At 34.1% G+C, this 23168-nt stretch overlaps 1 protein-coding gene across 2 annotated transcripts in view; it reads right to left on the bottom strand.

Annotated features, from left to right (window-relative positions):
* The window catches only part of XPO6 (exportin 6), a 112383-nt gene that overhangs the window by 65561 nt on the left and 23654 nt on the right, over positions 1-23168 (bottom strand). For both annotated transcript variants that reach the window (XM_074282769.1, XM_074282770.1), the window contains exons 5-8: positions 18094-18253; positions 14417-14494; positions 6438-6891; positions 2176-2302 (exon numbers count right to left, since the gene is read on the bottom strand). In XM_074282769.1, the coding sequence (XP_074138870.1) occupies positions 2176-2302; positions 6438-6891; positions 14417-14494; positions 18094-18253 (819 nt within the window). The remainder of the gene's footprint in view (positions 1-2175; positions 2303-6437; positions 6892-14416; positions 14495-18093; positions 18254-23168) is intronic.

Genomic DNA, 23168 nt, shown 5'->3' with positions numbered 1-23168 from the left:
GACAACAATTTGGAACTATGCCCAAAAAGTTATCAAACTGTGCATACCCTTTGACCCAGCATTGCTGTTATCGGGCTTATATCCCAAAGAAATACTAAAGAGGAGAAAGGGACCTGTATGTGCCAAAATGTTTATGGCAGCCCTTTTTGTAGTGGCCAGAAACTGGAAAATGAATGGCTGCCCATCAATTGGAGAATGGTTGGGTAAATTATGGTATATGAAGGCTATGGAATATTATTGCTCTGTAAGAAATGACCATCCAGGTTGCAAAATGGGATATACAGAAAGGTCAAGGTGTCCTAAACAGAAACAATTTGGATCAGCAAAAGATTTGCAAGGGAAAATAATGAATTCTACTGCAAACTATGTAACAACCAAATAACATATGATCATTTAACACCAAATCAGTAAAAATAACCCATCAAAACAACTTATAATGTTCACCATACACACACCAAATTGGTAAATATGTCACAAAATAAATACTGGAGGGAATATTTGAGAGAAATGTATATACATCAACAAGTAGTCCAATGAACTTAGTGGAACTGTGAACTGGTGCACTTGTCCAACTATTCTGGAAAACAATTTGCAGTTATACTTACAAACTAAAATGTCCTTATTTTCTGACCTAGAAATCCTATAGAGGAGTGTGTGTGTATACTACGTGTTTATACACACACACACACACACACACACACACAAGGTCAAAGAAAAAAAAAAGGTCTATTCACACCAAAATACTAACAATAGCAGTTTTCATTGTAGCAAAGTATTGGAAATAAATTCAATAATAGGAGAATGATTAAGCAAATTGTAATTTACAATATAATTAATATGTTAAAAAAAAAAAAAAAACAATGAATATGAAGGATCACAAGGATAGGAAGACATACAAAGAGATTAAAGAGTTAAATCAGTTAGTCAATAATCTATTAAATGCCTACTATGTGCCAGGCACTGTGCTAAGTGATAGAGATACAAAGAAAAGCAAAAATAGTCCCTGCTATGTGCAAACAAAATATATACAGGATAAACTGAAGATCATCTCAGAAGAAAGACACGAAAGAGGACCTGGAAGTTCGTCTTGCAGAAGGTGAGACTTTAGTCGAGGATCAAGGAAACCTAGAGAAGTTAAGAGGCAAGAGATGATGAAGGAGAACATTCCAAGTATAGGGCAAATTTGATAGACAGGAATGTCATTTTTAAGAAACAACCAAAAAACAAAGTAAGACAACAGTTTTGGTAGTGGTCTGAGCAAAAGCCAGCTGTAAGGGGTTGAGAAATAAGTAGAATGTGAAGAGGCGGAGGCAATGAAGTATAAAATAGTATAATCTGCTAATGTAGAAATACAGAGAAGACTTGAAGAGAATTGGAAGGATAAAGTAAATGGTTTGATTTTTCCTTTTTAAATCTGGGGTGATGTAGATATGTTTGCCAGCAACAGGGAAGCAACCAATAATAATGAGAATGAAAATGACTGAAATGGGATAATTAAGGGTGAAAGCTCCTGGAAGAAACAATAAAACAGTGTCAAAGAGACAAATAAAAGAGCTGACTAATGCAAGAGCCATCTTTTTATCAGAACTGGAACAAAGGGATAGAGACCAGGAGATGATGTTGGGGGTGGGGGTGGGGGTGGGGATGGGTATATTATTGATTTTCTTTTCTTTTTCTTTTTTTTCTTTGGCAATTGGGGTTAAGTGATATATATAATATCAAGGCACAGAAACTGAGAATGGAGAGAGCTCACAACAAATGAACTGAACTCATTTTCTCAAGAAAGGAAGCAACAGACACTTAACACTTCCTAGCTGTGTGACCCTGGGCAAGTCACTTAACCCCAGCCTCAGAAAAGGAAAAAAATAAAAAATAAAATTAAAAAAAGAATGGAAGCAACAGGAAATAATGATTAGATACTAGCATATCTGTAATCTGACTCCTCTCCTCTAAAGTATTTGTGAAAAGTACTCAGGAACTAAAGTTTCTGAATTTAAGATATTTTTGAAATTCAATTCTCTGTACCATTCAATTTAACGGCATTAACTACAAAATGGAAGGACTTATAATAAGTCAGAATTATGTAATGCTTTATGGTTTGCAAGGTTATGAGAGTAAAAAATATAGTATTAAAACAAATGACTATTAAACAAAAAGAGTTATTTCATGCCATACCTGATGAAATGTGTACTTGAATAACAGCGTCAAAAACTCTACCACTGGGAACTGAGAATAGGATTCTATCCTCCTCAAATGGACACTCACAAAGAGACGAAGAAAATCAGTAAACTTCTCGATGTAGCTAAATAAGAAAAAAATATTACAAGATAAAAATCTCAAAGTCTACCTTCAATGGAAATAACTTTAATAGATAAATGAAATAAATGCAAGATTAAACAGTTCAAATCTTTTACATTACCAAAACACACTAATGTAATCAAGATATTTTCAGTTAAAAACAAAAGCCTGCATCAATTACCTACAGGACACGAAACCCTTCTCTCCATTAACACCTGAAACATAGCAGAAAAGTAACTTTAATGCTTAGATAATAAGGCCTTGTCATAAGCAACTGCTCTCATATTTCTCCAACTACTATGGCATGACCCATATAAAAGGAAAGGAAACTGAGCTAACAAATTGATAGGTAGGTCATATCACTTGTATGGTGCATCTCAAAGTAACAGCATTTTACTCTGTGATTTCCAGAGGCAAAGATTCATTACAAGTTAGAAGGCATAATTATGAAAATATATTTACCAAAAAACCACAGAGACAAGCTGATAATCTTCAAAAGGATTAGTCACCAACTAAAATGTCTAAATTTACAATACAAATAGATTTTGTTCTTTTATTTCTGATGACAAATAAATATACAATGCCAAATATCTTCAAGAATTTTTTACAGCAGGAATGAGTTATCTTAGTGCTTAGAAAGATGAAGCAATCTGTTATTAGAAGGAATAATAAAGTATTAGAGCCTGAAAAGGATCATAGAGCGCATCAAGTAAGGAATCTGAAACCCAGAAACAAAACATGATTGACTGCAGGAACGAGATGAGGCCTCGAGATTTCTACATTTCTTTTATTCCCCAGTTCAGAATTTGTTCCAATATGTGATGCCATTCATAGATAAGTATGACCCACAACAGGGATAACAAAATTCTGACTAAATGCACAGCACATCCCTCTCACATTCAGAAACTGTCATTTCAAGCCCCTAAATACCAAAAGGTGATTGGTAAATGAGATGGATACACTTTATAAAAAGGATCATGTCACCTAGAATAAAGCAAGTCTACTTGTAAAAGAAATCCTTCCCTAAAGTCACTAGGCATCACACTTCACTTTCAGTCAAATTCCCTCAGTCCATCCAGAAATGACCAGAAATCAGACTTTCTCATATTATCACAGGGTTCTTAACCAACTTGATCATGGTTGGTCTTTGCTTACATAAGGGTCCATATTAATTCTAGAAAACAAAGAGGAAAATGAGGATTTGCAATTTATGTAGTATTATTTCATAAGGATAAAAGCTAAGAGAATCACTGGACCAAATACTTAGGAAGACTAGTATTAAAAGTACTTTTATATTATTATTTTGCCCCTTTCACCAGAATCTTCAGAAATTCTGAAACAGATATGGTCCTTCCCCTTAGATATCAACTAGAGAGATTTGTCTGAAGGTATATGTCCAAATCAATCAGAATGGAATCTCCTCCACCCTAATCAAGCTTCTTATTAATTAAATTTGAATGTGTAAAACGTATTAGTTTTCTGTACCTTTGAAAATAAAAAGGGCAGCTAGGTGTACAGTGGATAGAGCACCAGCCCTGAAGTCAGGGCTGTAAAGGCTAAAACTCTTGAGTCAATGCACTAGGGTCCTACAATTGAGCACTTGAAGTTAATTACAGATTGGCCAATACTCTATAAGCATATGCTTGGAAAATGGCCCTTCCCACTAACCTGTGCTGGCCCAATCGTTTGGTGTATACAGAGAATTGTGGGAGGGACTAGGAGGTAGAGAGGTAGAGAGAGAGAGGGAGAGGGAGAGGGAGATGAGGTTGCAGAGATCCTATGAGTGTACTCTCTTTACTTCTATCGCTAAAGACCAAGAATAAAGACTTTTTGATTCTAAGGTACCCAGGGTACTAATGCAGGTCACCACAGGACCTGATTTCAAATCTGGCCTCAGACACTTAACACTTCCTGGCTGTGTGACCCTGAGCAAGTCACTTAATCCCAATTGCCTCAGAAAAAAAAAAAAAAAAAAAAAAAGAAAAAGAAAAGAAACTCAATTCTCAGTCATGCAAATTAATGGAACACAAAAATTGAATGCAAGGACAAATAAAGTACAATAAAAAAAAAAACATATTAATCTCTAGGCCAACCTCTTTATTTAAAAAAAAAAAAAAATTTGCACCAATACTAACTAAACTTTATTCACCTCATTTTCTTTGCTAATGAACAGTAAGAGTTAAGAGATAAGAAGTTGTAGAAAGAAGCAAAGGACCCACTTAAGCAGCTCCTGAACAACTGAGAATTGACTATCATTTTTTTTTAAGAATTTGTTATAACAGACTCTTAAGAGTCATAAAGCAAGCACACAGTATTTTTTATATCACCTGTCTGTACATGCCGAGCTCGCCTTTCACAATGCAACTGGAAGCATATAATTGAAATACAAAATTAAAGAAAGCACAAAAGTTAACTTTAAAGTTCATATACAGATAACTACTATGATTTTTCACCCAAATCTAAGTCCAGTCTATGAAAATGGCATTGTCCATAGAGTAAACTGTAAAGTAATTTTTAATAGCATAGTTTCACAGTAAAAACTCAGAAGACAAAAAAGTAATGAACTCAAAGAAAGCAAAAAAGATATTTTTAAATAGAGAATACCATTTCCATTCTCAAATTAGAACACAACAATAATCTTTTCATTGACCTATATTACAAGTAATTAGATCAAATTAATTGATATTATATATTCTCAAAGTCTTTTTAATGAAGCTAAAAAAGAATGTTGGAGGGGCAGCTAGATCGAGCAGTGGATAGAGTATCAGCCCTGAATTCAGGAGGACCCGAGTTCAAATCTGTCCTCAGACACTTTAACACGTCCTGGCTGTGTGACCCTGGGCAAGTCACTTAACCCCAATTGTCTCAGCCAAAAAAAAAAAAAAAAATGTTGGAAAAATTGTATTTTCAAAAAAGCACTTGTATTCTTAATTGATCCTATCAGTTACTACTTAAAATGACATCAAATTAAGAAGGAAAGAGGGTATGAGTTCTTCCATGAGTATACAAAGTTTATATACCTGGCATATTCTTACATCAGTTTTATTTCTCTTAATATAATAAAATAAAGCCTATAAAATTAAATTAGCCAAAAGTGATATTTTCAAACTAATTCACAAATTACACTCCATACATGTGAATTTACATATCAAACAGTTAATAACCCTATGAAACTACTAATAAAGGGCACAAATTCTTCAACCATTCTTCAAGGCATTAAAAGTGACCAGGGAAAGTGGTTAAAGCAATAATCATTTTTGCTTCCAGGCAAAGTGCAAATGCCTACTAGTTCAATATAATATACCCAGTTGGAGGCTTTCAAATACCCTTAACATGAATGTTCTTAAAATAAGCATCCAATTTGCCTCTTGCCTTTACACAGCAGTGTAGCATCCTGTTCATGAAAGGTGTAAGATACATAAACTGACATCTTACTGCAAGGGAAAGAAAGAATTAGACCCTGACTCAATGTGCTTCCATTTATCCTCAAATGGATTTTTAAGAGGGATTGGGGGAGTAATAGGCAAAATAAAGACCAACAGTCTTACTCCTGGGTTCTACTTAAAAGAATGATAAAGAAGCCATAAAGCCTTCCATAAAAACATGTCTATCTTTTGGTGAAAATTCACCAAGTAATATGCATAAAACTGACAATATTTCTATACCTTGCAAAATATGTTCTACTTACTACCTTTTACTTACAAAAAAGTGCTCAAAACTAAAAGGCAATACCAAATGAAAAGGGGGCAGATTGTTATTCTTGTACCTCCACATGCTTCTTCTGAAGTTCCTGGCTATGAATGAGGGACAGTTTCAGTTCTTGAACCACCTTATACCTGTAGTCAAATGAGTAAGGGAGAAAGGAAGAGGAGGAAAGGAGTGGGAGGAATATGGGAAATATAACAAATCCTAGAACCACACAATCACTTTTCAAACTCAATCCCTTTCCCCTTTGCCACCCCAGCCCTTTGAGCTATAGGCAGGCCTGTACTTACCATCACACACACCTACCTTTCTGCTCTTCTTTGGAGCTCCAAATTCTGAAATCAAAGAGGATTAAAGACACTATGCACAAGAGCAGTGAATCATAATAACCCTTTCTGAGTACATACTTCTTACTCTGCTTTGGCTTCTCTTACCTTTCATCTAGTTCTTCTAGTCTGCTCTTCACTGTGTGAGCATTATTATCCTTGGTGATTTTCTGCAGGAGGTAAAAAGTCTGCTGGAACATTCGCAGTAAATACTCTTCAAATTCCATAGGCACACAGTTCTTAGACATGAGTTCATTGATGCAAGACATGGCCAGAACTCCAAGCCTGCCACGTTCCTGACCAAGGACACAGTTCTGATTGCTGCCATTGACTGATGCCATCTTTCTGGCCCGAATGTCACAGCCAAATCGAGCAAAGTGGAATATCGTGGTAAGGAGGGATGGGGTGATGCTGGTAGACAGAGGAATCCAGCTGAAGAGATGGGCCAGGCACTCCAAAGCCAGGGAACAGATATACTCACTCTCTGAATCAAGGATAGGGATTGGCTGGTTTAACAGTTTGGCTGCACTAGGACTCTGCAACAGGTTACTTAGTAGGTCACCTGAAAAATTTAAGAGAAAAAATTTTGAAAAACTATATCCAAATCACTTTTTTAGTGTAAGGAACATTTTAATAATCTAAGTCATTTCTCAATCAGCTTTTAAAATCACTACACATGCTACTGCTAGTTTTTTTTTTCCTTTTGAGAATGTGAACCAATATTTAAATATTTTAAAAATATTTAAAAATCAATTAAGATTAAAGTAATACATCAAATTTTAAGAAGCACTAGAGTAACAATCTAAGAAAGCTAATTCTGATTTTTTCCTCAAAATAATTTCCAGGCCTATATGTTTATAACAAACCATCTCATTCTCCTATCCTTCCCTACCTTTCCAGTTTTGTCACCTTACTCTCCTTTAACATACAATATTTACTAGCCAATCTAGAATCTATTAGCCAACCATCAGTTCCTATATACACCTAAACTTTTGTCCAATGCTTCTACTTATGTACTATGCTCAAAATGCTCACCACCACCCCCGCCCCCCAAAATCACCTGTGGCTGAAATCTCAGTCATCCTTCTAAACCCAGCTCAAAGCAATCTACATAAAAACGTCTTCACTCTGCCTTGTGGCAATTTCTGTGCTCAACTTCCATGGAAAACATTCTCATACAAGTCACCATTTCTAATAGAAGGAAAACTGAAACCACTCTTTCCAGCAAACACTTGCTCTCCTTGCCAAGCAGAAACACTGCGCCAAGACCAACACTACTTTAGAATACAAACTTAGGCACTATCACTTCAAAAAAGCAAAAAGTGGTAGAGGGCTAAAATTACTCTGTTTAAAACACAGGACAAATCTAAATTATGAAAGATCATCATTTTAAATGGAAATAAAACAAATAAATTGACAAATATAACAGATACGCCAACATTTCTATAGCAATTAATTCTTACCAATGGCAATGGAACCACCACATTTGAACTTCACCACCTCAGCACACAACGCACATCTAGGTCCCAATTAGTACAAATAAAGAATCCTCTGAAGTGGCTATATAAATTCTAATTTGTGCTATTCAAAATTACATTATTAAAATGTTAACTGGCTTTGATATGAATTTGAATAATGTGACCACTTTTATGGGTTCATTTGTACTAATCAGAAGCTAGGTATACAATATAGACAGATGTGGAGAAGGCACTTCAGATCTTGACACTGGGAGGCATGGGTGAACAAAACTGAATATACACAGAAGGAAATCGAGAGATGACAAAACCAAGAAACAGAAGTTCCTCTCCACTTCCAAAAACACAAGTCTCCACAAAGATTAAAATTTCTTTGAAGTAGCTAGATCTCAAAAGGAAATGTGATCAGATGAGGTAAAAACCATAACTGCAAAGAACATCAAGGATGATGCAAAAAACTAGGTAGAAGTCTCAAATAGTACAACTTAATGTGAGTCACAGAGAAAAATAAAAAGGAATTCCATTCAACTATTCAAATACAGTAGACAGCAACAACATACACCTTCAACTTGAAACATAGTGTAACAAAATGTGTCATTAATTCATTTTTTGACCCTAGACAAGTCATTTTCTTTCTCTGGGTCTTAGTTTTCCTTTACAAAATGACAAACCTAGACTTGGAGAACTTTAAAAAGTCCCTTCTCTGTCTAAAAAATGCACTTACACTATTAATAAAATCTTCCAATCTGTCCTTAAAGTGGTAACACTATCCTCCTCTAAATAGAGTTTTGCTTTCATTAAGATTGCCCACCATATTTTCAGTGAAAACTTAACCAAAGCTTAACAATTTAACTGTAATGATGTACACCAATAATGAAATTTGATGCAAAATTCAGATTTTGCCTGGCACTCATATGGCTGAATGTTTACATCTTTATTTACCAATTCAATGGAACCCTGAAGATTGAGAAGGAACCTGTTTGTATAGGACAATCCTACAAAAGCTATTTTTTAGATGAATACTTAACTTTTATTTTTTACGAACAAAAATTCAACCATTTAACTTGCTTAACATGGTTCATAATGAAAATAATCACAATGTAACTATTATTGGCAGTAAGATGAAAAATACTATTATTCTAAAATGTTTATTGAGAATATAATTACTACAATTCAGTCTAGATGGGATTATTATTCATTCAACCCACAACTTGGGTTTCTGAAACTGCAAAGTAAGAGAGAATATTTCCTAATGGGTCTCACTCCTAATTATCTCTCTCAACATCTGTAAAAAAATTTTAAAAAGTATTTTCACAGTCCCTGTATCCTAGCTGTGCCAACAATTCTCAAGTCTATTTTCACAAGAAAGGTATGAATAATTACAGACAACTGTACAGAAATAAAAGAACCTAAAATAAAGCAAAATTTAGAATGGGGAGTGAAGATAAAATGACAGACATCAGAAGTGAAAGTTTTCAAAATAACTGCAAACTTTTAACAATCATATGAAAAAACTGCTCAAAATCATTAATAAGAAAAATACAAGTCCAAACAACTCTTAAGTTTTACCTCATATGTAGTATAAAGTGACAAAGATGATTAAAGATACGAATAATCAATGTTTTGAACACTGTAGTAAAGCATTGAAATGCTATCTGGTAGAATGCCAAATTGATCCAGGAACTCAGAAAAACCATTTGGAATTATGCTTAAGTAAATAAAATGTCTATACTCAGATCCACTATTAAGTATAGATCCCCAGAGAGTCAAAGATTTTTTTCAAAAAAAGGTCCCATATACACCAAAATATTTATATAATTTTCTATAGCATAAAAAACTAGCAATAAATTAGAAAGCCAGTGATTGAGAATGGCTAAATAAATCTGTAACTGAATACAACTGCAACATAGGAAACAATAAATATGAAGACTAGAACCATATGAAGACATGAAAACTGATGTAAGTGAAGCAGAACTAAAAACAACAAACTGACCACATAAAAACGAATGCTTTATAACAACCAAACTTGTCCCCAAACAAGAAATGAGAATATGCACCCCTCTCTACCCTTCATTGGAGATGTGAAATACTACAATACACTACCAGATTCTGATGATATATTCATTTTGTTTTATGGAACTGCTTTTTAAATTTTTTATTCATTACAAGAAATGGCTGTTTAGGTAGAGAAGTAGAAGATCCACATTTGAAAATAAAGATAGTATAAAAATCAAAATAGCAATTAAATCTTTAAAAATTAATAGGGGAAGGAACTTCTAATGTATTATTTCCCAACTCTTCAAGATTTTTTTTTTTCAAACATCAGTCACCTATGTGGCTGTGCTGTAACGTTAGCCTAAGTAACCTGTTAACAAAGAAACAAATTCTACTCAGCATTACAAAAAATGGCTCATGTAATCAGCTAAAAATAAGCAGCTCCAAACTTTTTAAAGTGTCTACTGAGTATAACTTGGCAAAATTATGCTTGTTTCACTGCCAATATTTTGTGTTCTTCAATATGGCAGCATGCAGAGACAAAAGGCAACACTATGAGGCGTGAAGGCTGAAAGAAAAATAGGAAGACAAATAGTAGGGTAAATGTTGACAAAGAAGAGCCAACAGAGAAAGAAAAGTTGCTGGCTCAAGATGAATCCCTCAAAAAATTTGGTAATTATTTTGTTATAAATAGTAAAAAATAGCCATAAATGCAATCTCTGCAGATAAATAGCTCCCACTGTAGAGCAGCATGGCGTCTGGGCAGGAGTTGGTCTGGTTCTCCCAAGTCCATCAAGGAGCTACTGTACATGACAAGCTCCCAATGGATCACTGATTCACATACAAAAGGTAACATCAAAAATAAATTAGATGAGCAGGGAAGAAATTACCTTGCAAATCTATGGACAGAAGAGTTCATGAACTAAACCAAAAGAGAAAGTCACAAAAGATAAAATGAAATTTTGATAACATAAAGGTAAAACGATTTTGCACAAATGGGGTTAAATAAGAAAAAGATTCAAATGTACAAAAATATAGCAGGTATCCTTTGGGATGACAAAGAACTGGAAAATAAGAAGATATTTTACACTGGAGGATGGCTAAGCAAATTATGTTATATAAACGAAATATAATACTATTGTGCTATAAGAAATTATGTATAGTTTCTAAAAAAATGGAAGGATTTGTATGAACTGATAGACAGTCAAGAAAAGAGAACTGGAATTAAGTTTAATGACATAAATATTGAAAAATATAAACAAAAACTGTTTTGGTGTCAACAGTCCAGAAAAAAAAAATCATAGACATATAGGATAACTTTTAAAGTTATATGTCAAATATATTGTTTGTTTGTTTGTTTTTTAAAGCGAGTTGTACATAAGAGATCTGCACATTCATGTACATTCTTATTCCTGTCCTGTATTTAAGAAAATACTCATTTGGTGTCTGCTTGAAATTTTTTTAAGAATTTAAATGCTAACATACATTGTTTTTAATTTATACTTTAACATATTTAACATGTATTGGTCAACTGCCATCTGGGGGTAGGAGGGAAGGAAGGGAAAAATTAGAACAAAAGGTTTGGCAATTGTCAATGTTGTAAAATTACCCATGCATATATCTTGTAAATAAAACTTTTAAAATAAAATTTAAAAATTTAAATGCTACTCCTTTCTAGGCAGGTTGCTAAACTAGACAGAAAACAAATATATAAAAAGGATAAAAATGTTACCATCCTTTTAAATTCTCCTCTGATATAGTAGAAGGAATGTAACCCCAGGTCCCTTGTCTCCCCAATTTAGAAAGGTTTCAGGTCCAGAGTTTGTGATGGAATATATATACCTATTGTTTTAGCTAGAACCAATCTAGCTAAGTTCAGTGAAGTTCTATCACCAAAATGTTGACTAGGTAATGACTTTGTCAATCAAAAAATTCACAAGGACTATCAATTTGGAAAGATGCTCTGTATCCGCAAAAGGATACTCAAAGCAGCAAAACAATAAATCTTGACATTTTGAAGCAAACAATGACATCAACAGGAAGGGAGAAATCTATGCCAAAGCAAAAAAAGCAAAAGTGACCACCACAAAAGGAAACAAACCAGGAAAATGGAAAAGTGTGCTTGAGTCATAAAACTTCTCCATCATTTAAATAGAGGAAATGGAAATGTAAAGTATCATGGTTATAGATCCTGATCCATTGTCTGCTAGTAAAACTTCCATAAGAAGGAACTCCTTTTCTTTTCATCTTTGATCTTCCAAATATACCCATCTTCATTCTCTCAACCTGACATCTCCTCTCTAAAAGATTGTAGGCTCTATTTCCAACTGCTGTGATGAGCAAAGAGATCACAGAAGGGCTCTGACAAGAAAGGATTTAAATTATTCTATGGCTTGACAAATGAAAAGTATATTTTCTTCTTTTCACATCCTGTTTCTATTACAGCCCATATTATCAATGGCTATCTAGGATTTGTCCTTCAGCTTCACAGGTATATTTTCATTCTCCATTCTTCACTGAGGAACAGAAATTAATTAGTATTTTTTAAAGAATGTAGGCAAGAAATTAGCTAAAGCACTCAGGAGTCAAATTTGTTATAGCTAGCTAAACCAGAATCTAAAGTAGTAAATAAAGAGCCAAACTATTAAATTTAGTGGGTTTAAATATAGTTCAGTTTATTTATACAAATAATAAGTATTTCTCAGAACATGACTTTCCTTGGGTTAAGATTAAAGAAATTTATACATAGTTTTCCTTTACAAATAGGCCTGTGGTGGGAGAAGAATTCAAATTTTCTCCAAGTTACACATATAGTTTAACATAAGATTTTGACAGATCAAAAGATGTTCAATAATTAAGCATGTCCTTTTTTCTTTTTTGAGAAAAATGTCATCAACATTGTAATCAAATGATGAAGCAAGGTCTGATGACCTTATTTGTAAGGCTTACTTTTGGGAAATATTGCAGAAATTACTCCTTTCCTCTTTTGAATGCTTGAAAAAAGAGGAGGGGAGAATCATAACAAATGAATGTTATGAGTTTGTTTTTTCTTTTTTTAGAGGAGGAAGAAAACTTAGGGGATTACATAATTCCTTTGGCTTGTTATTGAGACCAGTTCCTCAAACTAAAATTGCAATAAATTCAGGTTATGGAACTAATTCTAAGTAGAAATGACATATCTACACATGTGTCCTAATTTTGCCTATAGAGAAATGTCTATTTGCATATTTATACTTCACACTTCCAACAACTATAAATTCAAAAATTCATTAATTTTCTGTTGTATGCTACAAGGAAAATGGGGTTTCTCAGCATAACTTCTGAGTAACCAGCACATACCATTAAAGGAGATAATACACATAGTTCTTTCATTTAAAAAAACATTTTTAGTGAAGTTAATTGCTACAATCAATGTAAATAAAATTTGTTTTAATGCATCTAAAGATAGATCTAGTACCACACCACTTCACAGTAACTACTAAAAATATTTCCCTCTACAAGCTACAGAAGGAAAGGAAAGTGTTTAATGGTATCTTTAAATGTTACAGAAACCAAAATTGTCACTTTGAACTTTTTCCAAAATAATGGTGCTTTGATAAATGGAGTTAATAATAACTTAAGTACCTACAAAAGAAGCAGTCTTCAAAAAACTGTTTTAAGATTTTTTTTTTTTATCATAAGCTTCTCACAACTCCATCTTTCAATTGTTAAACCAAACAACAATTTGAGCTAGAACTTCCTAATGTCAAAAGGCCTTTTCCTTATGGGAAAGGTGTAGAAATAATTCTACATATCAAGTTTTACTTCAAAGGAAGCAATATGTGCTAATTCACAGGATGTAGCTACTTGAAAAGGTAGCTTTTCACAAACACTTAGTGTAAAAACAAGAATTTCTTGAAAATTATCACTTTACTTCTGAGACAAATAAGTACAATTTAGAACTATATGACCACCACTGCATATGTACAGGGTTTATTCAAATTATATATAACACAAAAATGATTCAGGTCTAAATAAAAACAAAATAAATCACTCTACAATGTTCCAATCTGCTTTGGCAGTTCTCTCTTTGTGCTAACTGTAGGATAAAAGAACACTCTGTTTAAGTACTGAGCAGCAGTTCCAAAGTAGAGCTACAAAACTGATTGTCAATCTCACAGCTTTACTGGCTCTAGGAAAGGAAAAGGCAGCATGCCTTTTGAGGGAAGAAAGCAAAAGTTTAAAGATGTCAAATTACTAGAACTAAAAATTCAGAATGAAATTAAATGAATGAGCAAAAATGGGAGAGAAGACATTTTTAGATGAAATAATAGGAAAAGTAGTTTATATTCTAGTATTTGGAAGCAAAAGACCTGAATCTGAATCTTGACTCTGCCAATGACAATACATATGCCCTCAGGAAAAGGTTCACATTTACAAAAAGAATTAATCTCTACAAAGCATTATGAATCTAAGTCTATATATTTCCTTTATAGTTCCTTATAAGTAATTAATACATGTAAAAAAGCAAAAAAAAAAAAAAAAAAAAAAAATCAAGGAAGTTATCTTGATTTAGCTAAGATATGGCTTCAAGACACAAGACAAATAGAAAGGATATCACAATATGGCAAACCATACCACTTTCTCCTGAAGTTGGGGATGGTGGTGGAGTGGCAGCAGTAACACTGTGTTTGTCCCAAATCGTCTCCAAAATACCTGCAAAAATAACGATAATGAAGTCCATCAATCAACATTTATTAAGTGCCTACCACGTGACAGGCTGGAGACAAAAAGAAATTAAAAGATGATTAATTTCTGCCCTCAAAAAGCAATAATTATATCTAACCACTTACCATGAAAAATGTGATTAGGAAAATTGGGGAAGGGGAGAGGAGACAGTGAATAGATTAATTAAGTAATAATTTTAATTAATTAACTTTGGTTGGAGCGGAGCAGGGAGAAGGAAGCTTCAAGACAATCATCCATATGATCGCTGTTCCCCAATGAGTTTAAAATCTGGCTGAGAATTAGCACACATAAAGCTATACTCTTAATACACTGTAGAAAGCCACATATAGTGGGGGAACTCTGGGTGAGGTCTGGTTCCCTCTGGGCTGAAGGAGTTCCCTTCACTCACCCAGGGTTCCCCCACTGAATGTGGCCCTCTACAATACAGAATAAAATAAAGTGTTCATAAGATCACAGCTTTAGAATTGGAAGAGATCTAAGAATTGAACTTTTTCAACCCTATGATCCTAAGACCTGATTTGTCAACAGGCAAAAGGGAGACACTAAAGGTAAGGTAATGCAAATTTAGTGTACCAATAATACTCTGTCACTCAACATTTAAGTGCCTAAAATAAATCAAGATATGGTCCCAGGTACAGGGAAACAAAGATGACTAATGATCCCTGATCTCAAAGAGAAAATATACTATTGGGGATGGAAGAGAGGGTGGAACTGGAACACAACATATACACAAATAAGACACAATAAAATAGAGACAAAGGAATAACACTAAGAAAATCAGAGGGAAGAGGGAATTAGGGAGGCTGCAGGGAAGAGCTATACTTAAGCTGAGCCCAGAAGGATTTCAATGGACAGAGATGCGGAAGGACTAGAAAATTAAATGAATGAATGCACTACTGCTGTAAAGAGCAGGAAAGGACTGAAAAACAAGTATTCTAGTTTGAGTCAGAGTTTAAACATGTGTGTGGCATAATGCTACAAGGATAAGCTTAAGCTAGACTGTGAAAACCCTTAAAAAAAAAAAAAACCTGAGGATAAGCAGAAATTTCTATAAATGTCATGAGTAATAGTGAGCTACTAAAAGTTTCTAAGCAGAGTAATGAAATAAACAGTCATTCCTGACAATATGAAAAATTATTGTTGGCAACTGCGTAAAGAATGAACTACAGAAAAAAGAATTTAATCAACCAGACATCTGGTTAAAGAAGAGTTAAAGACCGGCATGACAAGGTGAAACAAAGGTGGTAACCAGGCTGAGAGAAAAGGGAACATGGGATCACAGTTTTTAAGTTAGGAGGCCTTCTGGCTCATCCTCCTCATGTTACAGGTCAGCAGAGCCTTCATTTGAACCCACATCCTCTGAATCCAAATTCCACTACATTGTGATTTTTAGATCCAAGACAAATATGGAGAAGGATGCAAAGATGAAGAAGACAATAAAAGACACCAAGATTTAGAGCTTAGATGACTGTGAGAATGGTGCTATTATCAACAACTGTGATGATTAGTTGAAGGGACAGCTTGGGGAAGAAAGAAAAGTAGATTTTGAACAACATAGAATTGAGGTGTTGGCAACGGTACATGCAGGCAGAGGTTGGGGTTGAATAAATCTCAGTCACACACACACACACACACACACACACACACACACACACACACACACACATCTACACAGTTAATAATTGAACTCAAAAGAATAGATGATTATCTTCACGGAACAGCATGTAGGAAAAGAAAAGAGTCAAAGGCAGAACCTTGGAGGACAATTCCAAGTATCCTCCAATAATTAGGAGGAAGAATGTCATATAGTTAATAGAAAAGAATATATTCAGGAAAAGTCCATGGTCAACTGTGCCAAATGCTGCAGAAAAATCTAAGAGTTAAAAACTAAATCGAGTCACTAAAGACCTTAGAGGAAACATTTAGTAGAGTGAAAAGGTCTGAGGTCACACTAGAAAGGGCTAAAAAGCAACAGGATGATAAAGATGTAGAAACATAATAAAGGGGAAAAGATAATAAAGAATAATGGTTTGAGGAAATCATAGTGTCACAATAAATTTTAGAAAAGGTAAGCAAATTAGTGGACAACAAAGAAAGGACAGAAATGAAATGAAAGAAGTGAGAGAGAGATTCTTAAGGAATGAATCAAGAATGGATGTATGAGATGACTAGAAAATAGAAATGATATTCAGTCTTTGTTCAAAGCTAACTTGCAATACTCAGGACACAAAAAAATTGGTGGTGGGGGGTAATCTATTTAGTAACCAAATACTTTGTGAAGAACCTTCTGCAATCCAATAAAATAAATACAAGATAAACATTATTCAAGCACAAGAGTAATTTCTGAGCAACGATTTGGGAATTCCAATCTTAATTGCCTTCTAGCTATGTGACTTTGAGCAAGTCAATTAACAACCTGGCTTTAGAGTCTTCATTTCTAAAGCAAGTTTTGTCCCATCTCATTTTCCCAGGGTCTACAGGAGACCCAAATCTTCTTTCAGCAAAAATAGAACCTAAGATTTAGAAGGAACTTCAAAAATTGATTTCCTTCTCCCAACTCATACAGTGATCCTCATGCACATATTCTGATAAGCCTCACTGATTACCGCTAAGGAACATTTAAACTCTACTGCTTACCAGACCCTTCACAAGCACATTTCTCCCTAACATTCCAGCTTCAAATCCTATCACTTTAGTCTCCACATAGAGCAAAGTTTTGTATGAGTCACAACCTCATGTGGGGTCACATAACTGAACGTGAGATGGTAAAATTATGATTTGTAATCAGTAAACACTTGAGTTGTATACTTACTTTATATATCTATATACCCAGAGTCATGTAAAAATTTCTTGGGATAAAAGGGATTGTTAAGTGGGAAAAGTTTAAGAAGCCTAATAATAAAAGCTTAAGATGCCAAATGGATTATTCTGCAACCTCAGAACTTTCCCTAATCTCTCCAGTCCATATACTAAAAATAACCTCCCTCACTCCTTTATTTGCTGTCAATTGAATGATAATTATCTTTAAAGCTAAATTCGAATGCCTTCTCTTCCATAAAAACTTCTCCCCTGAGGAAGATGACCTTCCTTTGTTTTTCAATTGCCTAATGTATTAGTTAAATACAGGGGCAGCTAGGTGGTGCAGTGGATAGAGCACCAGCCCTGAAGTCAGGAGGACCTGAGTTCGAATCTGATATCAGACACTTAACACTTCCTAGCTGTGTGACCCTGGGCAAGTCACTTGACCCCAATTGCCTCAGCAAAAAAAAAAAAGTATTTATATTTGTCTAGTGTCTTTCTACTATACCACAACTACATTTTTTTTAACAAACTCCCTTTCATTCAAATTATTTAATATATTCTCATTTAATATATTAAATATATAATAATATATCCCTGATTGAGTTTGAAAGCATCCTTACATCTAAATTTTTTTAAGTGAACTGCAAATAAACTGCAAACAAAAAGGCTTTTACTTTAGGAAAATGTTAACTGGCTTATAAATTCTCAGTGCTGCCTCTGAGTCAGGAGGTTTGTTGTTGTTTTGAAACTGTAATCATATTTACCTGTAAGTAATCCAAGTACAGTTTGTACCTGGTCCAATAGCAGCTTTCGCAATTCTTCTTTCCGAGCCACGCTGAGGTCTTCCCGGGGGCAGGCCAATTCTTCTGAAGTAGTTTTCAACATGATCAGTCCAAGGGGAGTGGTCAAAGGGGACTGAATCAACTGAAAAGACAAAATTCAGACAAGTTTTGAATAATGTTTATAAAGATTGGAAAGAATTCTAAAACTTCACTTCAATAAAACAGATTAAAACAAAGTTTCAGGTGAGTTTAATATGAAAAAAGAGTTATAAGTACATAAAACAATTTTATCTCTGAATAATACTAGCTTTTCAAAATCCATCCACATTTTTCTCATTTAAATACAAAAATTCTCAAATTAGAAGCTAAAATAATCTATCTCTAAGAAATTATAACAGACAAGTTTCATTCAGATAAAGGCTTTAAAGAGCCCTAATTATTAGGGCAAGACATTTAAACCATGAATTTTCACTTAATGTGATGAATGTGAGGGATTTTTATGACTTTTTTTCATTTAGTCCTAGATGATTCATCATCCTATATTCAAATGTTAGTTACTTAGTTTCCTTGATAAATTTTTTTTGAGAAGAGGCACTTTATTGTAGACAGCTTTTTCAAGGACTTTAGCCACAAAGGGTAGAAGACATATAAGATGATAGTTAGCAGAGACAAAATGAGCAAGGTTTTGAGGATGAAGGAGACTTAAAAGAAAAAAGAGAAGTAGTCAGTAGTAAGAGAGAGATTAAAAATAAGTGGTTCTAAGACTAGCGAAAACAGAAAAAGCAATCTGTTGAGAGAAGATGGGATAGAATAGAATCTCTTGAGCAGGTAAAAGGATTTAGCCTTGGTAAGGCCATTTCATTATGTGGGCAGGAATGTAGGAGAAATAATGGCAGGAGGCATACAAGTTATATGAGATAATAAGTGAGAAGGAACTCATACAAAATGATCTCAATTTTTTTCTATAAAATCTTAAGCAAGGTGACAGAGGGTAAAAAATGAGCTTACAGATATTTGAGGATGGATAAAAAGGTTTAGATGAGCTGTGAAAAATGAATGGCATGGTTGATGAAGATGTAGGTCGATGGTGAAGAGTAGGATTATCTCACAGCAGTGAGGGCCCAGTTGAGATTGTTTAACAAAAATTTGTGTGAACCCCATCAGAATTTTTATCTTCATTCAGCAGCATTTGTTTAGAAGCAAAGGAAAGATGCAATTGATGAAATGATAAGAGAGCTAAGAACTCAAGAGAAGAGGGAAGTATAAAAGTGAAATGGTTTACCACGGGGTCCAAATAGGGAAAAGAGGAGGGTGGGAGTATAGGGGAAATAGTCTAGGAGAGAACTGAAGGATCAAGGGACTAGAGGTCACAGTCAGCATGAAGAGTAGGGTTAAGAAAAGGAAGATAGAGAGAAATGGAAAGTCAATAGATTATGGTCAGATAAAGGGATTTTGTCATTCTTAAACAGAGGTGGCACATATGTAGGTAACATCAAGAACAAGAGTAAATCATCTTTGTATATAGCTGAAGTGAGATGGGAAATGATGGGTTGAGGAACTGAGTGGTTAATATTTGAGGGTGAGTCCATGTGCGTGCTAAAATTCCCTGGTATGAGGGCAAGAGTTTAGGCAGGAAAGAAAAATTATGAGCCAGGTAAACTCAAAGAGGAAAGAAGGCAAGTCAATAGACAATAAATGCCAAGATTTTGATTAGGTGGTGGATATGAATTTCAAAGAAGGAAAGATTATTAAGTGATGAAGCTATATACGTAAAGAATTTGTGGGTTCTTTGTTCCTTGGGGAGCAAAAACTATTGCAACTACCTCTACTCAACCAGTAAGCTGAAGGGTAAGTAAAGGTACAGCCCATACTAGGAATGGTGTTCAAGAAGGAAGGAGTCACATTATAATAATATCTGGAAAATGGATGGAGTAGGAAAAGAAAAGATATAGGATGAAGGGAAAATTTGTTCTTTATGGAACAGGTTTTTCAAAGGGCAGAGTGAAATGGGAGGGTTGGAACTTTGGGTAGAAGAGTTGACAGGTGACAGGAATATAGAATCAGGTGGCAGAAGTTAAGGAATAAGATTTGGATGATGACCTACAGAAATTCAGAATCACTGAGAAGTGTAGAATATGACTGAAGTAAGATAGTAATATGCTTCAACTAGGCCCTCTGCAGATAAATCTGGCCAACTTCCAAGGTTTTTTCCCTTACAAAATTATTATCTTTGTATAAATTACTCTCCCAGTTCTACTCAATTCACTATTCATCACTTCACATTATCCAGGATTATCTGAAATTATTTTATCATGTCTCACAACACAATATTCCATAACATGCATATATCATAATTTGCTAAGTAATTTCCCAATAGTTTTAAAGGGCAATATTAGAATATTAAGATACTGTTCCTTCCATATCCTCACTTCTTTCCCAGCTGAGTTTCATATTTTTTGTAAATCAAACTCTGTGTGTGTGTGTGTGTGTGTGTGTGTGTGTGTGTGTGTGTGTGTGTGTGTGTATTGGGGGAGAAGTTTCCATTCAACCCTCCTCTGTACATTTCATTTAAGAATGAGGTTCATCAGTCATGTGCCCATCAACTGGGGAATGGCTAAATAAATGGATTAGGATGAAATATTACTATTCTATGAGAAGTGATAAGCAGGATACTCTCAAAAAAAACTGGAAAGTCCTCCATGAACTGAAGCAAAGTGAAATGTACTGTGTACAAATAGCAATGTTATAGGATGATCATCTATGAATGACTTTGCTAAATGATGCACAACTACTCTAAAGGACTTTTGATGAAAAATGCTATTCATACCCAGAGTAATTGTATTTAAACACAGATTCTAGTATATTCTTTTTTTTTCATTGTTTTTTATTGAGGGCTTTTTTTGGGGGAGGGGGGTGGGGAGAGATCTATGTTTTCTTTCACAATTTTATGAAAATGCTTTGCATAACTTCACATGTGCCTTCTTAATGGGGGGATGGGAAGAAGAAAAATAATCTGGAAGTTTTTTAAACAAATGTAAAAAATTGTTTTGCATGAAACTAGGGATAATTAAAATATTAATATAAAAAAAAGAATAAGGCTTATCTGATGCCTACTCTCTCTTGCCTTCCTCTCCATATATTCTCATGCACTCAAACCACAAGCAACATACCAGGCCACATACAGCCTCTTCCCATTCCTTCCTTTCTATAGTAATGTGTATTCTTCCTTTTACCTTCCCTTCTTTTTCAATTTACATAATCTCAAAACAGAATTAATCTTCTCCTGGGACCTATTTTTTCTTATATAATCCTCCTCAAAATCTTTTAAAATCATTAAGTTTCTGAAAACACATTTGTCTCTTCTCCCTCATTAGAATGTTAGCACTACATCCACCTACAGCTCCTTCCAATTGCTCAAACAAATCTACCTCACTGAGTTACTCTGAATTTTTCTTTTTGCACTTCAAAGTTTTTTCTTAGCTTCATTCTTTTCATCAGAACTGCCTGGAAATACTTTATTCCAATAAAAGTCACTTTTTCCCTTGAAAACTCCTCCTCTCTAGATGCTTGCAGTATCTTTTCTTTGTTATAGGAGCCCTGGATATAGACTATATTCTTGGAATTTTTCTTTGGGATACCTTTTAGGATATGATCAAAGGGTTCCTTCTATATGTACTTTGCCTTGCAAATCTAATAAGAGTTAAGCAACTTCCATTAATGATTTCTTGAAATAGTTTTTTGGTTTTTAGCATGGTTTCAGAAAATTTAATGATTCTTAAATTATTTCTCCTTTATCTGCATTCCAAGTTAGTTATTTTTGATATCAGTTATTTTACATTTTCATTTATTGTTTTTCAATCTTTTGATTATTTTAGTATTTTCCTAGTATTATTCTAGCATTTTCTTACTGTCTTGTGGAGACATTAATTTTTGATCTGTTTTATTTTTCAGGAAGTCTATTACTTGGCTAAGGCTTATCACATCCCATAATTTAAAAGCTCAGGGCAGAATTCTTGAAACCCTGGAAACAGAAGCTTTAAAGATCTAGGGGAGTGTAACCCAAGGTATTTTTTATTCTCCTTTTAAAATCATTAAGTTTCTGAAAACACATTTGTCTCTTCTCCCTCATTAGAATGTTAGCACTACATCCACCTACAGCTCCTTCCAATTGCTCAAACAAATCTACCTCACTGAGTTACTCTGAATTTTTCTTTTTGCACTTCAAAGTTTTTTCTTAGCTTCATTCTTTTCATCAGAACTGCCTGGAAATACTTTATTCCAATAAAAGTCACTTTTTCCCTTGAAAACTCCTCCTCTCTAGATGCTTGCAGTATCTTTTCTTTGTTATAGGAGCCCTGGATATAGACTATATTCTTGGAATTTTTCTTTGGGATACCTTTTAGGATATGATCAAAGGGTTCCTTCTATATGTACTTTGCCTTGCAAATCTAATAAGAGTTAAGCAACTTCCATTAATGATTTCTTGAAATAGTTTTTTGGTTTTTAGCATGGTTTCAGAAAATTTAATGATTCTTAAATTATTTCTCCTTTATCTGCATTCCAAGTTAGTTATTTTTGATATCAGTTATTTTACATTTTCATTTATTGTTTTTCAATCTTTTGATTATTTTAGTATTTTCCTAGTATTATTCTAGCATTTTCTTACTGTCTTGTGGAGACATTAATTTTTGATCTGTTTTATTTTTCAGGAAGTCTATTACTTGGCTAAGGCTTATCACATCCCATAATTTAAAAGCTCAGGGCAGAATTCTTGAAACCCTGGAAACAGAAGCTTTAAAGATCTAGGGGAGTGTAACCCAAGGTATTTTTTATTCTCCTTTTAAAATCATTAAGTTTCTGAAAACACATTTGTCTCTTCTCCCTCATTAGAATGTTAGCACTACATCCACCTACAGCTCCTTCCAATTGCTCAAACAAATCTACCTCACTGAGTTACTCTGAATTTTTCTTTTTGCACTTCAAAGTTTTTTCTTAGCTTCATTCTTTTCATCAGAACTGCCTGAAAATACTCTATTCCAACTCTTTTTTCTACAGAA

Source organism: Sminthopsis crassicaudata, chromosome 1 (assembly GCF_048593235.1).
Source record: "Sminthopsis crassicaudata isolate SCR6 chromosome 1, ASM4859323v1, whole genome shotgun sequence".
In the NCBI taxonomy this organism is placed as follows: domain Eukaryota; kingdom Metazoa; phylum Chordata; class Mammalia; order Dasyuromorphia; family Dasyuridae; genus Sminthopsis; species Sminthopsis crassicaudata.
Note: the sequence above shows the minus strand (reverse complement) of the source record. Positions and strands in the feature narration are given on the sequence as shown.